Source organism: Pinus tabuliformis, chromosome 5_2 (genome assembly GCF_031772625.1).
Source record: "Pinus tabuliformis cultivar Carrire ecotype Pingquan chromosome 5_2, CPIR1, whole genome shotgun sequence".
Lineage (NCBI taxonomy): Eukaryota > Viridiplantae > Streptophyta > Pinopsida > Pinales > Pinaceae > Pinus > Pinus tabuliformis.
This window is the reverse complement of record NC_142306.1, coordinates 279,021,892-279,043,878: the sequence shown is the minus strand read 5'-3', so window position 1 is coordinate 279,043,878 and position 21,987 is coordinate 279,021,892. Positions and strand designations below refer to the sequence as shown.

Genomic DNA, 21,987 nt, shown 5'->3' with positions numbered 1-21,987 from the left:
AAAGACAAAAGGTCACCAGATGTAGGCATTCAGCCACAGCAAAATCCCTATGAAGGGGAAACCCAGTCAAACTCTTCCACTAGTAGATTCAAATCAAATTGAGACAACCAGGACCATAGACTCCCTCCATCCACCAAGTCAACCTCCATGTGACCAAATCAACTTTCTTCATACATCTGTGATCTTCAGGCTGCCCTCATGCTTTTTTGCTTAGCTCTGATACCATGTTGAGAACTCTAGGGCAGCTTAGTTAGGGCTTATTTAATTTGATTTCCCTTAGCTTTGATAGTTGCTTGAGACATTCTTATTAGATTCTTCTTCTTATTATTATTATTATGTTCTTGTTCATCAAACAGCTACCAAAACATGAAGATCATTAAAGACAAAAGGTCACCAGATGTAGCCACTCAGCGACAACAAAACCCCTATGAAGGGGAAACCCAGTCAAACTCTTCCACTAGTAGATTCAAATCCAATTGAGACAACCAGGACCATAGACTCCCTCCATCCACCAAGTCAACCTCCATGTGACCAAATCAACTTTCTAGCTCCATCCTTCACTTGTTAACGTAAGTCTGCGCTTCAACAAGACTTTTGGTCTGCTCTGCATTCCTCAGGCTTGGTTTGTACCTTTGGTCCTGCAACATGTCTTGTTTCTCTTACACTTGTAGTAGAATCTCGGTTTCCAAAGATTACTTCCTTTTCTATGACAATTCCTTTCCTTGTAATGATAAAAAACTTCTATCTTGGACACCTTTGTACCTCCTCCTTCACTTGAGAATTGCAAATTGACTTAATGTATATGTAGCTTCTCTAATAGGTCAAATAGCACTTGTATATATACTCTTCCTGTGTGAGGACGTGTCCCTTCAATGAGGCCAAAAAGTAGAAGATGGAGCCGACTTGGTAAATGGGGGTTTATTAAATATAAAAACATATTTTCTTCTTTAACATGAGGAACCCAAGAAAGCACCTTTACATAATGAACATGACTTTGACTTTTGACACAAACCTAGAAGCCTTCAATGGAGGCTTTTGACCTAGAAACAAACAAAGCATGAAACGCATGCTTAATAATAATTTTCTTTTTATAAATAAATTTTCCTTTTCTTTCTTTTCACAAATACATTACATCATGACTCAAATATGATTATGAGGACCGACACTAGTTACATTCTTCAACACCCATCACCTAGTTCTTGAGCACATGTTGCTCTATTACATCATAAAAAGGAACCCTTGCATGTCCCAACCCCAATGGGCAATGAACTCTGTCATCATTAAGGGGTGATACAGCTGCTACACACCATACAAAGCAAGCTCTAACCCTTTGTTCTACAAGTAGTAATACAATGAAAAATCAAGAAAAAGTAAAAAGCACCTAAGAGGAGTGGAAAAACAAAGGCCGAGTTGGTAACTCATGCATCCATGACTGCTCCCTCCTCACATCTATACACTCAAGATGTGGATCACCATCATGCTAGTCCCTTTGACCATGGCACTTGGCCATGAAGTCCTCTCCCCTCTGTACCATCATTATTCACTAACACCTATCAATTAAAGGGTCGATTGAGGAAATGTTACTTCTGCTTCGGGGCTGGAAACACCTAATAGAGTTGTCCTTTATTCAATCCTACCTAAGGAAGAAACACCATTGCGAGTTCAAGGCCCTAATTTTGGAAGGGATGTCTCATTTGAAGTATTAAATAGCCCTTTGAATTTTATAATTACTAATTTATATTTCATGACCCTAATATAGGTTGGAGTCCCACCGTCTTAATGACATGGTCTACCATCCAGGAGCTACTTTACCATATTCTGAATTAAGCGGACATCAAAAAGCCCCTGACGTGGAAGCCATCTCATTGGATCATAATGACACAATTGTTGCATGAAGGGTTGAGACTGAGAGGCCTATCATGGAATTGATTCCTGATTGGTTAGAGGTGGACGCATTGGAGGAGGGTGCGGCCGCTGGGGAGAGAGGGGTAGAGGAGGAGCAGGACATGGAGCAGCAGCAAGAGGAGGTGACACCACCTAGCATTGTCACTGGAAGAATACAAAGGCTACCTCCTATTTTTTATTCTAGACGACGTCAAAGTCCATTTCTAGCCCCAAGGCCTTCTTCGTCTGGAGGGAAAGCCATAAATTTTTCCTATAAAAGGGGCAGAGGAACGCAATGCTCACTAGTTTATGTCATGTACATGACTCATGATGATGAGATACATTTTTTATATTTTTTGTTGATATTTTGACTCCTGAGGCTGAGTCAGGACTCAAGATTCAGAACTTGAATCACTGTTGATATGTGATGTAGCACTAGACTTCTTATATATTTGTTTTATTTTCATATTCATGTGGCAATGCATTTATCTGATAATATGGATACTTTAGATGCTAAAAAAAATGAAAAATTTTGTATTTTTTTTTTTTATTTTGCCGAGTTTTTGTCGAGTTTTTCGATGTTTTCCCAACTTTTATGAATTTTTCAGTTTTTAGACCCTTGCCGATTTATTACCGAATCCGACTTTTGCAACATTGGTTTTGACTATTGGTTTACAGAAACAGAAAATGACATAAAATTATACAAAGGAACAAGCATTCTTAATCAATGCTATACAACAGCAAGTTGTAAATGTGAATTACCGAGGAATAATTCCAGAAATTATATGCGTAGCATTGTGCGTTTCAGGTGATGAAAGCTCCCCCGTACTCGTAAAGCGACTTGATAGCTATAAAATTTCACAAAAAACATAATTTTCATAATTAATGAAGGTTGCCTAATTAAGGAATGACTCCCACCAAAACATTACAAGTGCCAATAAATAAAAAGACAAATCTCAACCTGTTTGGATTAGTTACCCATACCTCCTTTGACATGGTTAGCAGTTCATCTGTGTCTGTGACACGAAACCAACCACTTCGACAAGCATTCTGCCAATGTCCACAAGGAATATATTTATACTAGCAAATTCAAAATGGCCCAATCTTTTAACAGCATACTTACAAAGAATGCAATCGGCATAAATTAGATATCACTTGCAAACAAAGTGAATCATGGAAGTTTGCAACTCGCAAACAAACATTCAGGGCATAAAGAGAAAACGGATTCTGGTTTTCCACATTCTTTAGACCACTTAAACATGCATGAAACAAATTTCTCTCCCCAGCAGTCATGCCAATCCTCTCCACAAAATCAAAAGAAATTGAGACATTATCAATTTTGACTTTGAGAAATATGTTTACCTTCACAGAGAGCATAAGAACCATGATTGCTGGTTGAAGTCGAATATCATCTTTGCGTTCAAAAACCTGATAATAAATATATAAGGTAACAATTAATAGCCGACTAACTTGATGATATTCACTTGAATGATCACAAGGAATTAATTAAAAAAAAATTAACATTGGAATGTTGACAGAGTATAGCTTCCTCCTGGAGAGAAAAGTTCAGTTGTAGTTTATCACCAATAACCAGTCTAGAGAAGATTGGAAAGTTGTCATAAAGGTAGTCCATAAAGAAACACGAGAGAGTGATATTATAAGAATACATTGACATTCTTAGCTCTTGAAGCATTTGAAGTAGAATGATAATTGGAAATGGATGGTGGATAGGCGTAATGAATTTTTAAATCAGGGGTTAGTTAAACTTATTCTTGAGAATGTTGCAAGACAATCTATAAATGCTAGGCCTCCCATTAACCGTTTGAATGTTTCATATAAAATCATCGCTAAAGCATTGGCTCTAAGGCTGCAGAAAGTTGCAGCCAGTATTGTCAAATATAAGAAAATGGCATTTGCTCAAAGAAAATTAACTCTAGATACAGTGATCATGGTATGGTACTGCATGGAGTGGGCTAGGGAGAACAAGCAAGATTCCCTTTTCCTGATGATTGGCTCTGATAAGGCTTATGATGGGGTAGATTAAAGAATTATAATAGATATGGTCAATGGCTTGGATCTAGGTCTCAATTCAAAATGAGGATGGTTGGCACTCATTTTACAGAAGCTTCAGTTTTTGCTGCAATCAATGGGGTCCCATGTGATCACATTTTTCTTCATAAATCTAACTGGCAGGGCTACCCCTTGACTCTTGTTTTTTATGAGATAACAGTTGGTGCACTTGGATATCTACTGGAATAAGCAAACATGCACAACAAAAATCGAGGAATTTGAAATAATGTGGACAACGAAGTTATCAACAATCATTTTCGAGATGATCTGATGTCATCTCTATTCCTAGGACCACAATCAGTGTTGAGAGATATTGATCTGTTTACAGACATTTTGCACAGCTTCTAGAGCCATTATCAACATTCACAAATCTTAGTTTTGGCATATTGTCTCAGAGGATACCCATATTGGATAACATAAAGTTGGAAGAGAGTAAAAGCAAGAGAGATTGTGAGGTATCTAGGCATACCTTTTGCGGGTGGCCTCTCCATTTCTGCCATGTGAGACTGGTGCTTGGATTCTCAAGATTCTCAATTCTTCTTCCTCCCTTATACTAATAATTTGGTTTCTCATAGTTATGGTTGGTTGACGTCTCCTAGTCCATGATTATATAGATATAACCTTTTATGTACTCTCTTATTTTGTATCTTTTCATTTAATTACCCACAATGATGGGTTAGACCCATTACATGGTATGAAATATATCCAATCCCTTGTGTGTATATAGATCATTAAGAGTCCATTGTTCCTTCCTTCGAAATATTCATATAAAAATCTAAGTTGCACGAACCGGGGAAACAGGTACGAGTTTCCGAAAAGGGCACGGGTACAAAACGTGACCACCCCCCCCCCCCCAAATTTTGGAAATGGGGAAACGCATATATATATATATAGATATTAGGACATTTAAGAAATATGTGCAATCATAAAGCATATATGATACATTATAATTTATTACATTATGATTAAATTGTCAATTGTCAATGCATAAACTGTACTCTGTAAGTCTCTAAATTTATATCACATTTACTCATGAATGATCACATAATGAAAATAGCAATATCAAAAATCAGCCATGAGAAATTTCTAATTTCTTGTCTCGTGCTTGATTGGGAGTCTCCTCCTACATAGTCGAACGACCTTAGTGCTCTTGATTAAATACAAGTTCCATACCCTAGTACCCTACGTGCTCTTTATTATTGGGAGTCTCCCCTGCATAGATGGCTTGGTTCTCTTGATTAAATACAAGTTCCATACCCTAGTACCCTACGTGCTCTTGATTATTGGGAGTCTCCCCTGCATAGATGGCTTGGTTCTCTTGATTAAATACAAGTTCCATACCCTAGTACATGACAAACTCCAATGGAAACATTGCAATCCCCCCAATCCTGAAATCCTGAAAAATAGATAAGTCTGTTGGATTTTGAGTGAGATCTAAAATTCTACTTTCTCCATATGAAATCCAATGAGGGCGAAACCACTCTCAAACATCCTGAGTCAATTACCATGAAATGCATATCAACACTAGGGCCATAGGCTTGAACATTAGGCTGCCCCACTCAAAAAAATCCTCTTTTTATAACTTGAGAGGCATCTAGAAGCATCCAAAAGATATTTTAGTCGCCCAATAAAAAATTAGAAGCGAAAAAATTAAAAAAAAATACAAGAAAAAGTCAAGTTAGAAGAGAAAACTCCGCCATACGGCCTAGAAACTCATTTCCGGCCTTACTGGCCATGTTTCCTCCTCGAGAAACGAGCTAGTACAGCCGGAAACGTGTTTCCAGGCCGTACGGTACGAAATTCCTCGTTTCCGTTTTGTTTCCGGCCGGAAATGGACACTTCTCCAACATTTCTTGCAACTTAGATAAAAATATATTGGATTAGCGTTTAATAAGCGCTAGTATTTGCCTTAAATATATTGAATGTGGGATGGTTGAAAAAACATAGCCTTCTTGCATACTTTGAAATCGTAACAAATGCCACAACAAACACACCCACCTAATGTTCACATGGTGCCTTGGAAGTGCACTATCAACAGTTTCGATTTCACATGGTCATCCAATGGTACAAGAGGTTTAGGTTTGTAAGAAGACTAACCCTACTTTTTTCTCATTCCCCTAAAAAAAAGTTTTTCTCTATGAGTCGAACACCACGACACCTTTTATCAAAGTGGGGTTTCTTCTAGTTGATTTATCTATATAATTCCACTACAAATACATTGCAAAGTCTATTCTAGTATTATGGAGTTTCATCTTACTCCTCTCTTCAATAATTTTAAAGTATTTCCCTGTACCAAATAATTCTTGTTCGTTATTTCTTTTTATCAGGTGTATAACTTCTTATATATTTCTTTTGTCATAGTTCTACAGAGGCGATGGAAAAATATTTCAAGGGTTCTCCTCCCATCTTCCAAGTGAAATTTTAGAGATGCATTCTATATTTCCTGCTTCTCTCGGGTCATACTTTCCTAGTTCCTTATGAATTCAATAGTTGTTACTTCCAACGTCGCTATTATAAATATGATTTTTCTTTAATTTTCTTTATTTCCTTTTTACAATACAAGAGAAATCAAATTATTTTAGAAGTGGTGCATTGTTGAGTCATTTTTATCTGATACACAAGGTATAATTTTCCTTTCAGTATCTAGAGCCTCTCGGCAGGGTTGTTATGTAAGTCTTAAGAGATGTATGTAGATTTGAAGTCTTCCCTGAATCCGGAAGTATCTCAAAGGTTAAACCTTATGAAGACGAGTAAGTATATTTCTAATTATATTTGGATGTAAATTGTTTCTTTCTCTCCTGGCCCTTGTGATACCTTGTCTAGTTATTTAAATTTCTATCTAGGACCCAGCATGGTATTAATATGAATGCTTAACGTATTCTGATTCTATAGATTTCCTTTCTAGAAAACTTTTTTTTTCAAGATACCCTACCATCTAATGTCTTACTTATAAAGTTTCAAAGTAGGCTCAATGGGAATCCCCTTAAGATAACACCTTATTATATTTTATTAATTTTTTTATTTCTTGGTTTCCTGATAACTCCTTCGTTTAATTTCGTATGATTACTTTGACTGCCATGACAGGTACGATTTTTGAAATTTATAATTCCTTATGCCAATCAATTCTCACCTTATCCCTTCCAGTTAAATTGAAACTAACAAGCTCTTCTCTCCAGGTTGGAAATTCCTATTTCCCTCAGTATCCTTGTGGATGACCACGTGTATTTCTGGGTTTGATGCCCAGGGTTTCTATGGCTTTGACATTGTTAGGGCTTGAATCATTTATATGGACCACAATAATGAAGGCCGAAATGACTTATTAGTTTAAATTTTAGTAACATTTGTATTGCCTTGTGTTTTTAAAAGGAATCATTGGTTCCCCAACCTCTTTATCTAATATGTAGCACTGGCAATTCAAATATGTCTATTTTTTATTTTCATGTCAATGAATGGGAAATTATTAATCTTTCTTAATTCTTTTACTCCCTTTCTCCTATAACATCGAGACTATAGAGATTTCTTTCTATTGGAGCACCTCTAGTTGTGTTATAAATATATATGGTTACGATCTCTTTTTCTTAATTTGCTTGCATTTAAAGTAATTTTTTCTTTATGTCATATATGTATTTAGCTCTTGTGATTTCAACAATTACTATGATATCACTATTACAGTTGTTTGTCATAATTGATATTATTTTTTCAATGAAGAACTAGGTCATTAATGTTTGCATAAGTTTGTTCTTTCTATTTCCATGATAAATTATCATTTTATCTAGACTCTCTGGTAGGTGGTTGTACCTCTAGTATATTAAACCCTTGTCTCCCCTTTTATCTACCTAAGACATTCCAGGTTCTAATAATTTAATTGTTCAATTATCCCCCTCTAATAATCAATTATAGTTGTATGACTCATATATGTAAAAGACTCACTCCTTTTGAAATTAGAATCCCATTCATAAGGGAAATAGTTTTTATCTTTCCCCACTGGAATACAAATGGTATTCCATTGTTCTTTGCCACCAAAGGTAATTTAATTTGAATTTGTAGATTATATTTTTTCATGAAGATATGTGACTTGAACTATCTAGCTTAGGGTCATGTGGTGTATTTATGACTTGACCTCCATCTCGAAATTCATATATTATCTCTCTATTACACTTCTAGCATCTTCTTAAATTATGGTAATGCCTTTAATCATTAATTTGGAGTTATGTCTAATATAACATGAAGTAAGGTTAGAGGTTATCACAAGTGCATGCAAAAATCAAGACACAATTAATTATCTTTCTGTCTCAATATAATTTTTTAACTTTTTTGTGTGAACAATAGGAATAGAATATTTTCTTGCCACAAGAAATAAGCCACTATTCTATTATACAGATATTTTGTTCAGAAGAAAATTTATACAGAACTTAGTATAATATTAAGGTCGAACATGCAATCTACCACAATAATACAGTCCTATTTTATAGACCCTGTAGCTTTCATATTCACTACCACTAGTAGGGATACACAACATATAAACTAGAAACATTTATCCACCCCCCTTTCTTTGTTCTTTTTTTTGCTAGGAGAAATCAACAATGTGACTTCTACCTTATATATGTATTAAACAATTTCTTCCAACAATCATTTTTTTGTTTTCCATGCACACACCTCAAAATTTTGTATAAGATAATGTAGTGAAACAATTAAACTGTGATGTAGAACTATCATGCCTATAACTAGATATAAATGTGCATCATTTCTTCTATACAAGCATACAAAAATTTAGTAACATAAGACAGTAACATAGTTAACAAAAATAGCCTATGCATGCATATTGTAGTAATTTCTTTGTTCTCTCAATCAATAGCAATAAACAATTTAGAGTCAACAATAAGATAAGAATAGAATTTCATCTAACTCTAATATTCGTTGGGAATACTCAAGAACATAACATCCTCCACCCAACCATGAACTATCTCCAATAGTTCCCAGTGATCTAAGATATTATTTCCTTCCTGAATCCCCCCCTTTTTATTCCTAGGTGTTTTTCTATAGATTTATTCCCAATAGATTTTGAGCAGTGTAAGGTCTCAGAGCCTTTTTCTAGGCCTTTTTGTTTTTTTTTTTTTTCGAAAAAAAATCCTTTCAAGAATTTATTTCTCTCAATGATTTATTCCACCCCACTGACTATTTCTCTCCAACTAATTGATTATCATAATCCCTCTCCCATTATGTTAATTTAATTTTTTATTTTTTTCTAAAGTTTTTTAGGAGACTTTTTGGGAAGGTCCATCATGTGGACTTGACCACCAATACTTTTTTTAAGATGGAAAGAAGTCTTATAAACTTTAGTGCTATGTCCTCAATATTTCCAAACAATTTATTTATTAATTCATAATAATAAAAATATCTACATCATCACATAGTTGCTGTTCTGGTTTCCATAGGCATTAAACCCAATAATAGTTCAAAAGTCTAGAAATAACCAATGTCTAAAAAGGCAAGACATATGGATGTTATAAAATTAAATGCATTAGGGCTTATGGGTTGTGTATAACGGAGCCCCTAATCCCCTTATCACAATTATTGGGGGTTCCCTTATCAATTGCAATTGCATGATACAAAAAAGAAATTGAGAGCAAGAGACAAGGAACTTAGAAAAATGAGAGCAAGTCTTGAATAATAAATGGAACATAAAGCTACCATGGAGGTGGAAATAAAATGGTGGAGTTTATCCAAAACCAACCAACAATGTAAGAATTACATGTGTATACTATATAATTTTTTTATGTATGTTTGACCTATGTTTGATAAGAATGTTAAGTTTGACCTATGTTTTCTCTACTTGATATATCTTCTAGCGTCGTATATGTCAGTATTAGCAAAATTCTATTTAGAAGAAAACCCTTCCTATTAATAGGGTTGTAATCTCACTTGATCCAAAAAGGGGACCTATTTGTAAGATGACGTTGGTTACATTTGTATTGAAAGCACAAAAAAGGTTGTTAAAGGGGGATGAACCTAGATATGGATAACTTGAATATTGCATGTATCGTCCATGTCATTAAGGATTGCTTGGTCAATTTCAAATAGGTTTGGAGGAGACTAAGGGAATTAAAATAATGTTTTGATCATGAACCTTTGAGAAATATTGTAGACCTTTATATGATTTTACCCATATATTTCGTAAGGGAGGGATCCAAAGTTAAAGGGACAACCTTAAATCCTCTTTTCCTTTTAAGTGGACATGAATTATGTTTAGTCCATACATGGAAATGAACCTTACTTGTTTAGTCCATACATGGTGATGAACCTTACTTGATTCCTATAAATGTATATGCATTTGTGGACATTAAAAAACCATATTACTACCATTTCAAAGAAAATATGTGAAGTATACTTGGGGGAAATGTGAATATCCAGAAAATGTAGATCATATTTGGGGACCATGTGGCTTTTTTTCTTACAGGACCTTAGTAGTGCTTGGAGGTTATATTTGGAGGGATTCGTGAACCAAAGCCTAATCTGACGAAGAGGATTAGTTTTGGAGAACTCATGGTTGAGAGAAAGGCTTACGAGTTTTAAGAGTTAAGAGGTCTAAGGGTTTAGGAGTCAACGGTTAAGGAAGAAGGGTAAAGGTTTAGGGCGATCCACATGGATATTGGTGGCCACCCACCTATTCCACTTGGAACCCCACCATTGTTTCTTTTATTTTACTTAATTATAACATAATTTAATATTTTTGGCAATTTCTTAGGTCTCGAACTTCTGAAACCATTTTGATGCCCTAAATGATGTTTTTTTAGAAAACGAGCAAACCATCAACATATAAAAGGGGTTTGTAATCAAAAGTTATAGTCCTTGAATATATACTTCAATCGAGGTATCATTCACGTCAAAAAAAGATCATATGCCAAAGTTATGACCTTAGGAAGTTGATGTACAGATTTACACCAACATAGCACGCAAAATTTTGGCACTTCCTCTCATAGGGTTAGGTTTTTGGATGTTTAGGGTTTTCCATTGTTTCTCAATAATAAAGAGGAATTCGAACCTCATTGTAACATAGTTCAAAAGGCATATAGGCACCACATCTCTTCTTAGAGATAAAGTACCATCACCTAATCTAGTTTATTTCCATTATGCATGTAAATAGTTTTAAGTACTTTGTTACTAATGAATTGGAGTTTTATTGTCATTCTATCTCTGCGTTTCTATTTATATATGTATTTCATTTTATTCTTTCATAAATCTTGATCATTGTTCTTAGAGCAATCTTCTCTTTCTCTATTTTTCTATGCATGTCCCCAATGAAGTCAAGGAATAAGGAGTTAGGGCTTGAATTACTTGAACCTTTGCAAGACTAGCCTTGCAAACCCCCGAAGGTCTCCCATGGCAAAAGAAAAGAAAGATGAGGGAGTAGGAGATAATTCAAAACATTTCTGGAAGAATCCCTTGATCAACAAAGGAACACGATGATGAACAACTTTGCCCAGATCCTTTAGCGAATACCCACATGAGACACATCTTCATCCAGCAGCCACCCTAGAGGCACCACTCACTTTAAGGTACAAGTCAACTTTGACATTCCCATATTTGAAGGCTAGAAACATGCAGATGCAATAGATAAATTGTTAAATTTGTTTGAAGGATATTTTTTGATTCATGATTTTTCCAACAGGAAGAAGATTACTTTTTCACTCCTCAAATTTCCCCCCCACGTCAAGGACTAGTGGGAAATCCACTGTGAGCACAAGGATGAGAAGGAACCCTCACTATTTTCAATCACACCCAACTAGAATTCTTTCTGACACACCATAAAGGAAAATTATTACCCTACCACAAGCTATGGATATAAGTACATAAATTGGACCACACTACGGGAGGGAGGGGACCAAGACGTGGCAAAGTTCACAAATATTATTCATACCCTTCGCATGAAGTTGGGTATCAAGGATTCTAAGTGGAATATGGTACTCAAGTACTATGAATAACTACACAAATAAAACCAGGACAAGATGGAGTTCTTGGACATGTCCTTTCTTGGTGCCACCTATCAATACACTCTCAAGATCGAGCCAAAATTTAAAAGGAAGAAGTGAGGCTTCGGATCTACGAATCTCAAGCAAGGGAAAGGTGCCCCCAAATCGCAGAACAAAGGAAGAAGGCAAGGCATGGTGACCGAGTACAACCAGTCAAAGCCACAAGAAAAGAACAACACCACAAAGGCAAAGAAGGACATAGAAAATTGGTGTGAGATCCATAACAGCCACACTCACAACACAAGTGATTGTCGAGCCAAGTAGTCGCTCATGGCAAAGCTGAAGGCTTCAAATTCAGATGCATGTTCTGACTCTAAGCCAAAACCTAACAAAGGGAATTATATTATCGATGCGAAGCCCAACACCATCTTTGTCACAACCAATATCCAAAAGATTGAGCACAAATATTGAGAGGAAGGGGAACATCTATTCCACTCATAGATGTGGGTGCAAGGGATGCAATTCATTGTCGACAGTGGGAGCCAAAAGAACCTCATCTCAGGTGGCGCCATTAAGTGGCGGAGGCTACCAACGACACCACACTCACAACCATACACCATGGGGAGGGTTGCACCATGTATGAGATCTTCGTGTCATCCAACAATGTCGTCTTCCCTACTACATCAAACCCTTCATGGATGAGGTATTGTGTGATGTTGCTCCTCTTGAAGTTTTTGATGTATTATTAGGCCAACAATACTTATGGATGCATCATGATGTGTATGAATGGAGGGCTCACACTGTTATTATTTCTTTTGGTAATAAGTTGTACAAAATAATGGAGGTAGCCCTTCCTATTGCCATCTCTTTGGTCTCTGCTAAGAAATGTAGTAAGATCATCTCCTAGAACGATATTTTTTTTTCTTTCCGATTCGCTCTCAAGGTAAGGGGAAGAGCGCGGCCACATCCATGGCCGCTAGGAAGGGTTCCTCCATGCAGCAAAAGCAGGTGGATAAGGTCATGGAAGAATACGGGTACATCTTCTCCTCACCCAGAGGGGTACCCTTGCACAGTGAAGTCAATAATTCAATCGATCTAATCCCCAGAGCACCTCTACCCAATGGGCCGATATAATGTCACACCATTCTATAAAATGAAGAGATAAAGTGATAGATCCAGAAGTTGCTGCAAAAAGGGCATAGCTGACCAAGTTCCTAACCTTGAGGAAGCCCATTCCTACTTGTACAGAAGAAGGATGGGACCTCGAGGCTCTACATTGATTATCGAGTACTAAACAAAATCACTGTCAGAAATAGGTATCCATTCCCATGGATTGATGACCTTTTGGAGTAGCTCAAGGGGGGCACATGTTTCAGCAAGATTTATATGAAGTCTGCTTATCGCGAGGTTCCAGTAGAGCCCATAGATGTTGGAAAACTACCTTCAAATCAAAGGAAGGCCTTTTTAAATGGTAAACTACAGAGAATTACCATTTTCTGGTAAACTTAAGATTACCTCCAAGATCAGACAAGTTGGCCGTGTTTTCTACTCATCTTGTTGGTTTCTAAATAGATGTCAATTTCTAAAGCTGGATGAGATCTTGAAACACATGTTATGGAATATGGAAATAGCCCCTTTGTTAATTTTAGTTAACAATGGTATGTTCTATGCTTAGCACAATTACTTCAATGTCCTTTTAGCAGCCCAATGACAATTTCCAATTTAGTTTTACATTAGCAATCACATTAACCATAAATCACATTGATGGTAATTGTAGATAGAACATGAATAACAAAATGCAGAAGACAAGCCAAGACAAGGGGACACCAGATTTAGTGGATGCCAGGGAAAAACCCCAAGATGAAAACCCTTGATCAATTCTTCTTCTTATTATTATATCAAATGTTCAACAAAGAGAGAGAGTACAATAAAGTCAACATTGACTTGCCAAATGATAGTCAAAATAGCCCTATCAAATCTGAAGTCAACAGCAGTCAAATTCTACCCCAACCAGAAAGTCAACACTGGTCAACGCAGCAAGAAACAGTCTTTTATACAGCTTGTTCAAACGCAGTCAAACTTGGCCTTCTTTGCTGGTCAAAGTCAGCCAAAACAGTCATGAAAACAGTGGTCAAATTTGGTCAAACTATGTGGTCAACTCTGTAGTCAAGCCAGTAGTCAACCCTGCAATTGGTCTGCAGTTGAAGTCAACAGAATGCCTCAATTCCTGTGCAATAAATTTGGCCTGCCAAAAACGAAATTCTGACACAAAAATCACAGTCAAATGTGGGAAAAACACCCCTGGTCAATGCTGGTCAAACCAGCAATAGACTCTGAAATTTCGGCCCTGCAATTCGTCCTTCTATTGCCACACGTGTGAGAGAATCTATGTTAATTTTAGGTATGTTCTATGCTTAGAGCAATTTATTTCAATTTTCATAGTTAGCTCAATGTCTTTTCCAGATTAACAATCACATCAGCATTAAATTAAATTGCAGATAGAACATAAACATAAATCACAGAAGACAAGCCAAGACAAGAGGACACAAGATGTGGCACTAGCCAGGGACAAACACCAATGTGGGGAAACCCTTGATCAATTCTTCTTATATGTTCTTCAATAGTTCAGCAGAGAGAGAGAGAGATAATACATTTACAACAAAAGTCAACACTTTGACTTATCTAAGAAAGAGAAGAGATCATCTCTAAGAAGATGATACATGAGATCAGTTGAAGACATGCTGCTTCAACTGATTCTCCAAGGTGACTCCTTCACCTCTCATTGTGATGCATCTCGTCATCATGTTGCACCTCACCGTGCTGCACCATGTTGCACCCATCATCACAATGTTGTACCTCATGACCATGTTGTACACTTCATACTATTGCACCTGTCACTGTGTTGCTCCCAATCACTGAGTTGCTCTCATCACTGTGTTGCTCCCATCAATGAGCTGCACTCATCATTGTGTTGCTCCCATCACTGAGTTGCACCCAATGCTGCATCCAATATGTTGCAACCATTTACACTCACCAGTCTTAACTGCTTGCTATGGCTTACAGCCTAGCAGAGCAACTAGACTCCTTCAATAGGTCCAAAGTGCAGTCAACTAACAGTCACAAAATCTGCCCAGATTTGTCTGCAATTGTCCTCTAAGGGAAGGTTGTCTCTGCCTTCCACAAGATTGTCCTTCACTTGTCATCACAGGATATGGCATCATGGCACTGTTGTTTCATACAGTCATAAACCCAAATACCACTGTAGTAAGAACATTATTAAACACTAGGATCTCTGATCAATCATCACTGAATCTCTGTCCATTCATTACAGCATGTATATATCTGACATGCCATACATCAGACTGAAGATATCACTATCATGTGTTCACAAGATAACATACAACACAGTCATAACCTTATACTGAAGATAGTTGCCCACACATGGTAATTTCTTTACTTGACACTTCATTGACCAAGGGCTCTCAGTACTAGCCCAACACAAACTATCCATCCAGAACTTAGATTAAGGTTCTGACCTTGCACTCCTTCCTGTGCAATCCGTTGTCCCAAAACAATGTTGAACACATGACTGGGCTTCCTCTATACAGCGTATAGGAGCCTTCTTCAACAGCGGATGTAGGGCAGCATCTAGTCCTTCTTTTGCTACGGAGTAAGGCCTGCAGTTAGGGCACACCTGGACAGTGACTAGGACACAAACTAAACTGCGGATTTAGCCACATACATAAGCATTTAGTGCCTATCTTCCACGTCTAATTAGACCTCATCCTTGGCTGCAACTATGGCACGTTGAGGCCTCCATTATACATCATTCATCTACATCTATAGTGCTATTTTAGACCTTCTATTCTCTGCGGCTAGGGCACAACATGACCCTCCTTTCTCTGCAATTAGATGTCTTTTCCTAGGACAACGTTTAGGGCTTTTAAGGACAGCTGCTTAGGGTCTCTTCTAGACCTGCGTTTAGGGCAGTTAGAACTTCTCCTTGCTGCGCTATAGAAGTCTCCTCCATGACTGCGTTAAGGCTTCTTCATTGACTGCGTTAGGGCTTCTTCATTAGGGCAGCGTAGAGCTTAGGGCACTCCCTCTAGATCTCTCCTTCATCAAAACCCAAAACAGAATGAAGAGAGAGATCACAAGAGTGTGAATGTGAAAATGACTTGAAGGCCACCTCTATTTATACTAAAACGTTGAGCACAAGTGGGGGCAGTTTGGTTGTTGGTCAACCTTGTCGAATTGTCTTATAACACAATTAAATTCATAACTCCATGAATACTTATTGGAATCGAATGATCTTTAGATCAATCCTACACCTATCGATGAGAGGGATCCAAGAAAAATATCAGCTGCCATAAATAAGATGACCCACATGGAGTTTGGCCCTAGTTGCCAATTTTAACACTCCCTCTCAACTAGGGAGAACTCCATCCGTTGATCCATATGTCTGACCGTACTATCTCTGCCATCAGTACCCTGCACTGCTCTACTGAACCATGAAGAAGAAGAATTGATTGAGAATGTCTCATACCATTCTCTACTGACCCAAAGTCAGTTTTATTGATCCCAGATCAATATCACAAGAGAGTGTCTCAAATCACTCATATTGATCCCAGATCAATGGACGTCATCCTAGCATAGGGAGTATGGTAGATACAACAATGCGTCCATCGATAGTACTACTATGGTCCCTAACCGCATTTCCCTGCTCATTAGCCAGATGAGAGGTACTTCCCATGAGTCCCAGACTGCATGGGTAGGATGCCTCGACAGGAGAACCATTCATCCTGTCCCTAAGTCGCCTCGGGGTATCACAGGGGAAGGCTGAGCCATTCACCCTGTACACAGCGCACCATTAGGGGAGGGTGAGTCGCCCTATGGTTGCTTGTTGCTCCAAGCAGTACCCCAAGCCCCCCAAAGCTCCCAGAGCTCAATGCATGCATCATGCAGGACCTTTATAAGAAGGTCTCTCAACAACTCCAAGTCGTTCGAGAAAGTCACAAATTTAACCTTTCCTCGAGCCTTTGACAAAATGTCTGCGACCTTTACATCAGTTTCAATGCGATAGAGCCTCCTCGCTCATCGACGTACCATATCCCAGATAAGGTAGCATCTAATGTCTATATGCTAGAACAATCATAGAGTACGGGATTCCTCAACAATCAAATCCCCCCTTGGTTGACATAGAAGATCCCGGTGGTATCCATCATGTGTACAAACAGCTCATTGAAGAGCTTCCACAACCAGGCAGCTTAACACGAGATCATACTCATAGCTATGTATTCGGTCCCAATAGTGCTTATAGCAACCGACTTTTGCTTCCTGCTCATCCAAGATATCGAACAAAACCCAAAGTGAACCAGCACTCAGAAGTGCTCTTACGATCCTCTACACTTCCTGCCCAGTTAGTATCAGAATAATTAGGCAGCTTCACATTTTGACAGTGTATCTCAATCCATGAGGGATTGTGCCCTGAAGATATCTCAGAAGATTCTTGGCACCAATCCAGTGAGGCTCAACCATATATGAGCTCATCATGCTAACTGCAAAACATATGTCCGGATGGAAGTTCAACAAGAACATCTGGTCCGGCATCACTACCACATAACTTCTGAAAGTTAAGCTCCATCGAGGTAGTCATAGGCTTGCAGTTCACCATTCCAAATCCGGAATCCAACCCCCTCTTACTTCTGCAAATGAGAGGGTCTGCACCTGTTAGAAAAAGGTCATCCTTAGAAGGTGCCGGTATGAGAGGTCTATTATCCACAACCTTCAAGCAATGGTTTGGATCGGCTTCACTCCTAGTGAATCTCAGCTTCATCAGACAGCTATCAATCCTCTCATACTATGCCCGAGGTGTTTTGCTTCAAGCCATAGAGGGCTTTCTTCCACATGCATACATGAGATTCCCGATCATGAATCTCAAACCCCTCGGGTTGTTCCAAACCTGTGGGCCTGCTACATGAGGGGAATGGTACCCTTGTAAGATTTTCCCGCGGTACATCTCAGACATGTACCTTCATGCTCTTTTTGAATTCAGGCATCCTAGTCACCATCTGACTCACATCGGGTAAGGTCCTATAATAAGTAGACCTCCGGTGCTATAGATGAGATATGTCAACTGACATGATCCCCAATGGACCATCCTGCAACTTGATACAAATTGCAAAAACCCTGAATCCATGAGTAAAAGCATCCTAGAAAATTTCATTTTCAAACACGTACCTTTCCATCGATGAATGCCACCCTGAAACCTTTGACTTCCATTGCCGAAATGGACACCAAGTTCTTCTTGCGATCAGGCACATAAAGAGATTTTCGTAAATGAATCGAGTTACCCTCATTCAATTGAGGGGTAACATTCCCTACACCCTTTCCGGGATAGGTGGCATCGGCTCCAACTATAATCCCACGATTCTTTCCATCTCTACTACATTAGATAGATCACCCTTCTATCCGATGAAGTGCCTTGAAGCACTACAATCAATAAGCCAGATTCCCACAGAATCTGAAGGAGAGGGCCAATACAAGGTAACGCTTCTTTATCTTATCAGCAACAACATTTGATTCTTCATACCTAGGGTTCCTTGCTTTCTTTGCAGAGTCGGTCATTTCCTTGATGACCTACATTACCTGTCATTCCTCCAAGCATTGAAGATGTCCCTGGAATGATTGTTATCTTCATCAAGAGATGTGTCCCTGCCATTCGAACACTCCTTAGCATAATGGTCGAACTTATTGCAAGCAAGGCATCTTCCTTTCCTTCCACCCTTACATCCAGACTTCCCATTGAAGTGATTTTTAGGTAGGCCATCAGAAGCTTCCATTGCGCCATTCTGATAATATACTCTGCTTCAACTTCACCCTTGGTGAATTTGAAGAGGGATGAGGAATCCATTGATCCTATTGTCCTTTCCCAACTATCTTTGGCAATTGCTCTTTCACTCTTGCTTGGGCTTTGTCTTCACCTCAACTCTGATACCATGTTAATTTTAGGTATGTTCTATGCTTAGAGCAATTTATTTCAATTTTCACAGTTAGCTCAATATCTTTTCCAGATTAGCAATCACATTAGCATTAAATTAAACTACAGATAGAACATAAACATAAATCACAGAAAACAAGCCAAGACAAGATGACACAAGATGTGGCACTAGCCAGGGACAAACCCCAATGTGGGGAAACCCTTGATAAATTCTTTTTATATGTTCTTCAATAGTTCAGCACAGAGAGAGAGAGAGAGAGATAGTACATTCACAACAAAAGTCAACACTTTGACTTATCTAGATAAGAGCAGAGATCATCTCTAAGAAGATGATACATGAGATCAGTTGAAGACATGTTGCTTCAACTGATTCTCCAAGGTGACTCCTTCACCTCTCATTGTGTTGCATCTTGTCATCATGTTGCACCTCACCGTGTTGCACCATGTTGCACCCATCATCACAATGCTGGACCTCAGGACCATGTTGTACACTTCATACTGCTATACCTGTCACTATGTTGCTCCCGATCATTGAGCTGCTCTCATCATTGTGCTGCTCCCATCACTGAGCTGCACTTATCACTGTGATGCTCCCAACACTGAGCTGCACCCCATGCTACACCCATCATGTTGCATCCATCACTGCATCCAATATGTTGCAACCATTTACACTCACCAATCTTAGTTGCTTGCTATGGCTTATAGCCTAGCAGAGCAGCTAGACTCCTTCAACAAGTCTAAAGTGCAGTCAACTAACAGTCACAAAATCTGCCCAGATTTGTCTGCAGTTGTCCTCTAAGGGAAGGCTATCTCTGCCTTCCACAGGACTGTCCTTCACTTGTCATCACAAGATATGGCATCATGGCACTGTTGTTTCATATAATCATAAACCCAAATACCACTGTAGTAAGAACATTATTAAACACTAGGATCTCTGATCAATCATCATTGAATCTCTGTCCTTTTATTACAGCATGTATATATCTGACATGCCATACATCAGACTGAAGATATCACTATCATGTGTTCACAAGATAACATACAACACAGTCATAACCTTATATTGACGATAGTTGCCCCCACATGGTAATTTCTTGACTTGACACTTCATTGACCAAGGGCTCTCAATACTAGCCCAACACAAATTATCCATCCAGAACGTAGATTAAGGTTCTAACCTTGCACTCCTTCCTGTGCAATCTGTTGTCCCAAAACAGTGTTGAACACATGATTGGGCTTCCTCTATACAGCATATAGGATCCTTCTTCAACAGTGATGTAGGGCAGCATCTAGTCCTCTTTTTGCTACGAAGTAAAGCCTGCAGTTAGGGCACGCCTGGACAGTGACTAGGGCACAAACTGAACTGCGGATTTAGCCTCATACATCGACGTTTAGGGCCTGTCTTCCACGTCTAATTAGGCCTCATCCTTGGCGGCGACTAGGGCACGTTGAGGCCTCCTTTATACATCATTCATTTGCATTTATAGTGCTGCGTTAGTCCTTTATTCTCTGTGTCTAGGGCACAACATGACCCTCCTTTCTTTGTGGTTAGATGTCTTTTCCTAGGACAACGTTTAGGGCTTTTAAGGACAACTACTTAGGGTCTCTTCTAGACCTGCATTTAGGGTAGTTAGAACTTCTCCTTGCTGCGCTATAGAAGTCTCCTCCATGACTGCATTAAGGCTTCTTCATTGACTATGTTAGGGCTTCTTCATTAGGGCAGCGTAGAGCCTAGGGCACTCCCTCTAGATCTCTCCTTCATCAAAACCCAAAACAGAATGAAGAGAGAGATCACAAGAGTGTGAGTGTGAAAATGACTTGAAGGCCACCTCTATTTATACTAAAACGTTGAGCACGAATGGGGGCAGTTTGGTTGCTGGTCGACCTTGTCAAATTGTCTTATAACACAATTAAATTCATAACTCCATGAATACTTATCGGAATCAGATGATCTTTAGATCAATCCTACACCTCTCGATGAGAGGGATCCAAGAAAAATATCAGCTGCCATAAATAAAATGACCCACATGGAGTTTGGCCCTAGTTGCCAATTTTAACAATCTAGCTACCCAATAGTTGTACGAACCAATCAAATGAGGAGAGAGAAGAATGTGTGAGATGAGATGATGCCAAATTCAGTTGGAGGTCTCTCTTAATTATACAAATTGTTGAGGGTGAAGTGACATGTCTCTTGGGCTTCATGAGCCTACATGAAGATGTGACCGACCTTGACAATTTCTGCTTATCTAAATTTGTTGATCTTTAGCCCGATTTTGGTCCTCTCAAAAAGAGAAATTCAATGCAATAATCATTTCCATCAAATGAGCTCTCCAAAGTGGAATTTGGCCCTAGTTTCCAATTTTAACACTCATTCTCAACTAGGGAGAACTCCACCTACCAATCCATCCATCATCATGTACCATCTTTGCATCTCATCTCTACTCTGATGAACACTAATATAGATAATGAAGAAGAATTGATCAACAGTGAGTGACAATACCTTACTACTCTCCACTGACAAAAGTCAGTCCAGGAGTAGAACCCCAATTAGACTTGATCCCGGATCAAGTTGTTGAACACCATGCATCCTAGACATAGGGAGTATGGCAGTACACAATGCATCCATTTGTAGTCTTATAGTCCTTATCCACTTCCAAACTCATTCTCTAGATGAGAGGTACTTCCCATGAGTCCCGGACTACATGGGTAGTATGTATGTCAGGGCATCCGCATGAGAAGGTGAACCACTCATCCTGCTCATATGCCATAGAAGAAGGTGAACCACTCATCCTATGCATATATCATCAATCGTAGAGGAAGGTGAACCACTCACCCTACACACATGTCATCAATCGTAGGGGAAGGTGAACCACTCACCCTATAGTCGCTCATAGCTCTAAGAATTACCCCAAGCCCCCAGGAGCTCCCAAAGCTCAGTGTCCAACTCAAGCGGGGCCCTCATGGGAGGGTCCTTCCACGACTCCAAGTCTCTCTCGAAAGGCTAAGAATTTGACCTTCCCCAAGGGCTTCGTGAGGATGTCTGCAACCTTCTCATCAGTCTTG

The 21,987-nt window shown here is 38.7% G+C and overlaps 1 protein-coding gene across 4 annotated transcripts in view; it reads right to left on the bottom strand.

Annotated features, from left to right (window-relative positions):
• LOC149158601 (uncharacterized) overlaps positions 1-21,987 on the bottom strand; it is a 384,530-nt gene that overhangs the window by 182,354 nt on the left and 180,189 nt on the right. For all 4 annotated transcript variants that reach the window (XM_089436264.1, XM_089436265.1, XM_089436266.1 and 1 more), the window contains exons 3-5: positions 3,247-3,312; positions 2,869-2,934; positions 2,647-2,732 (exon numbers count right to left, since the gene is read on the bottom strand). In XM_089436264.1, coding sequence (XP_089292390.1) covers positions 2,647-2,732; positions 2,869-2,934; positions 3,247-3,312 — 218 coding nt within the window. The remainder of the gene's footprint in view (positions 1-2,646; positions 2,733-2,868; positions 2,935-3,246; positions 3,313-21,987) is intronic.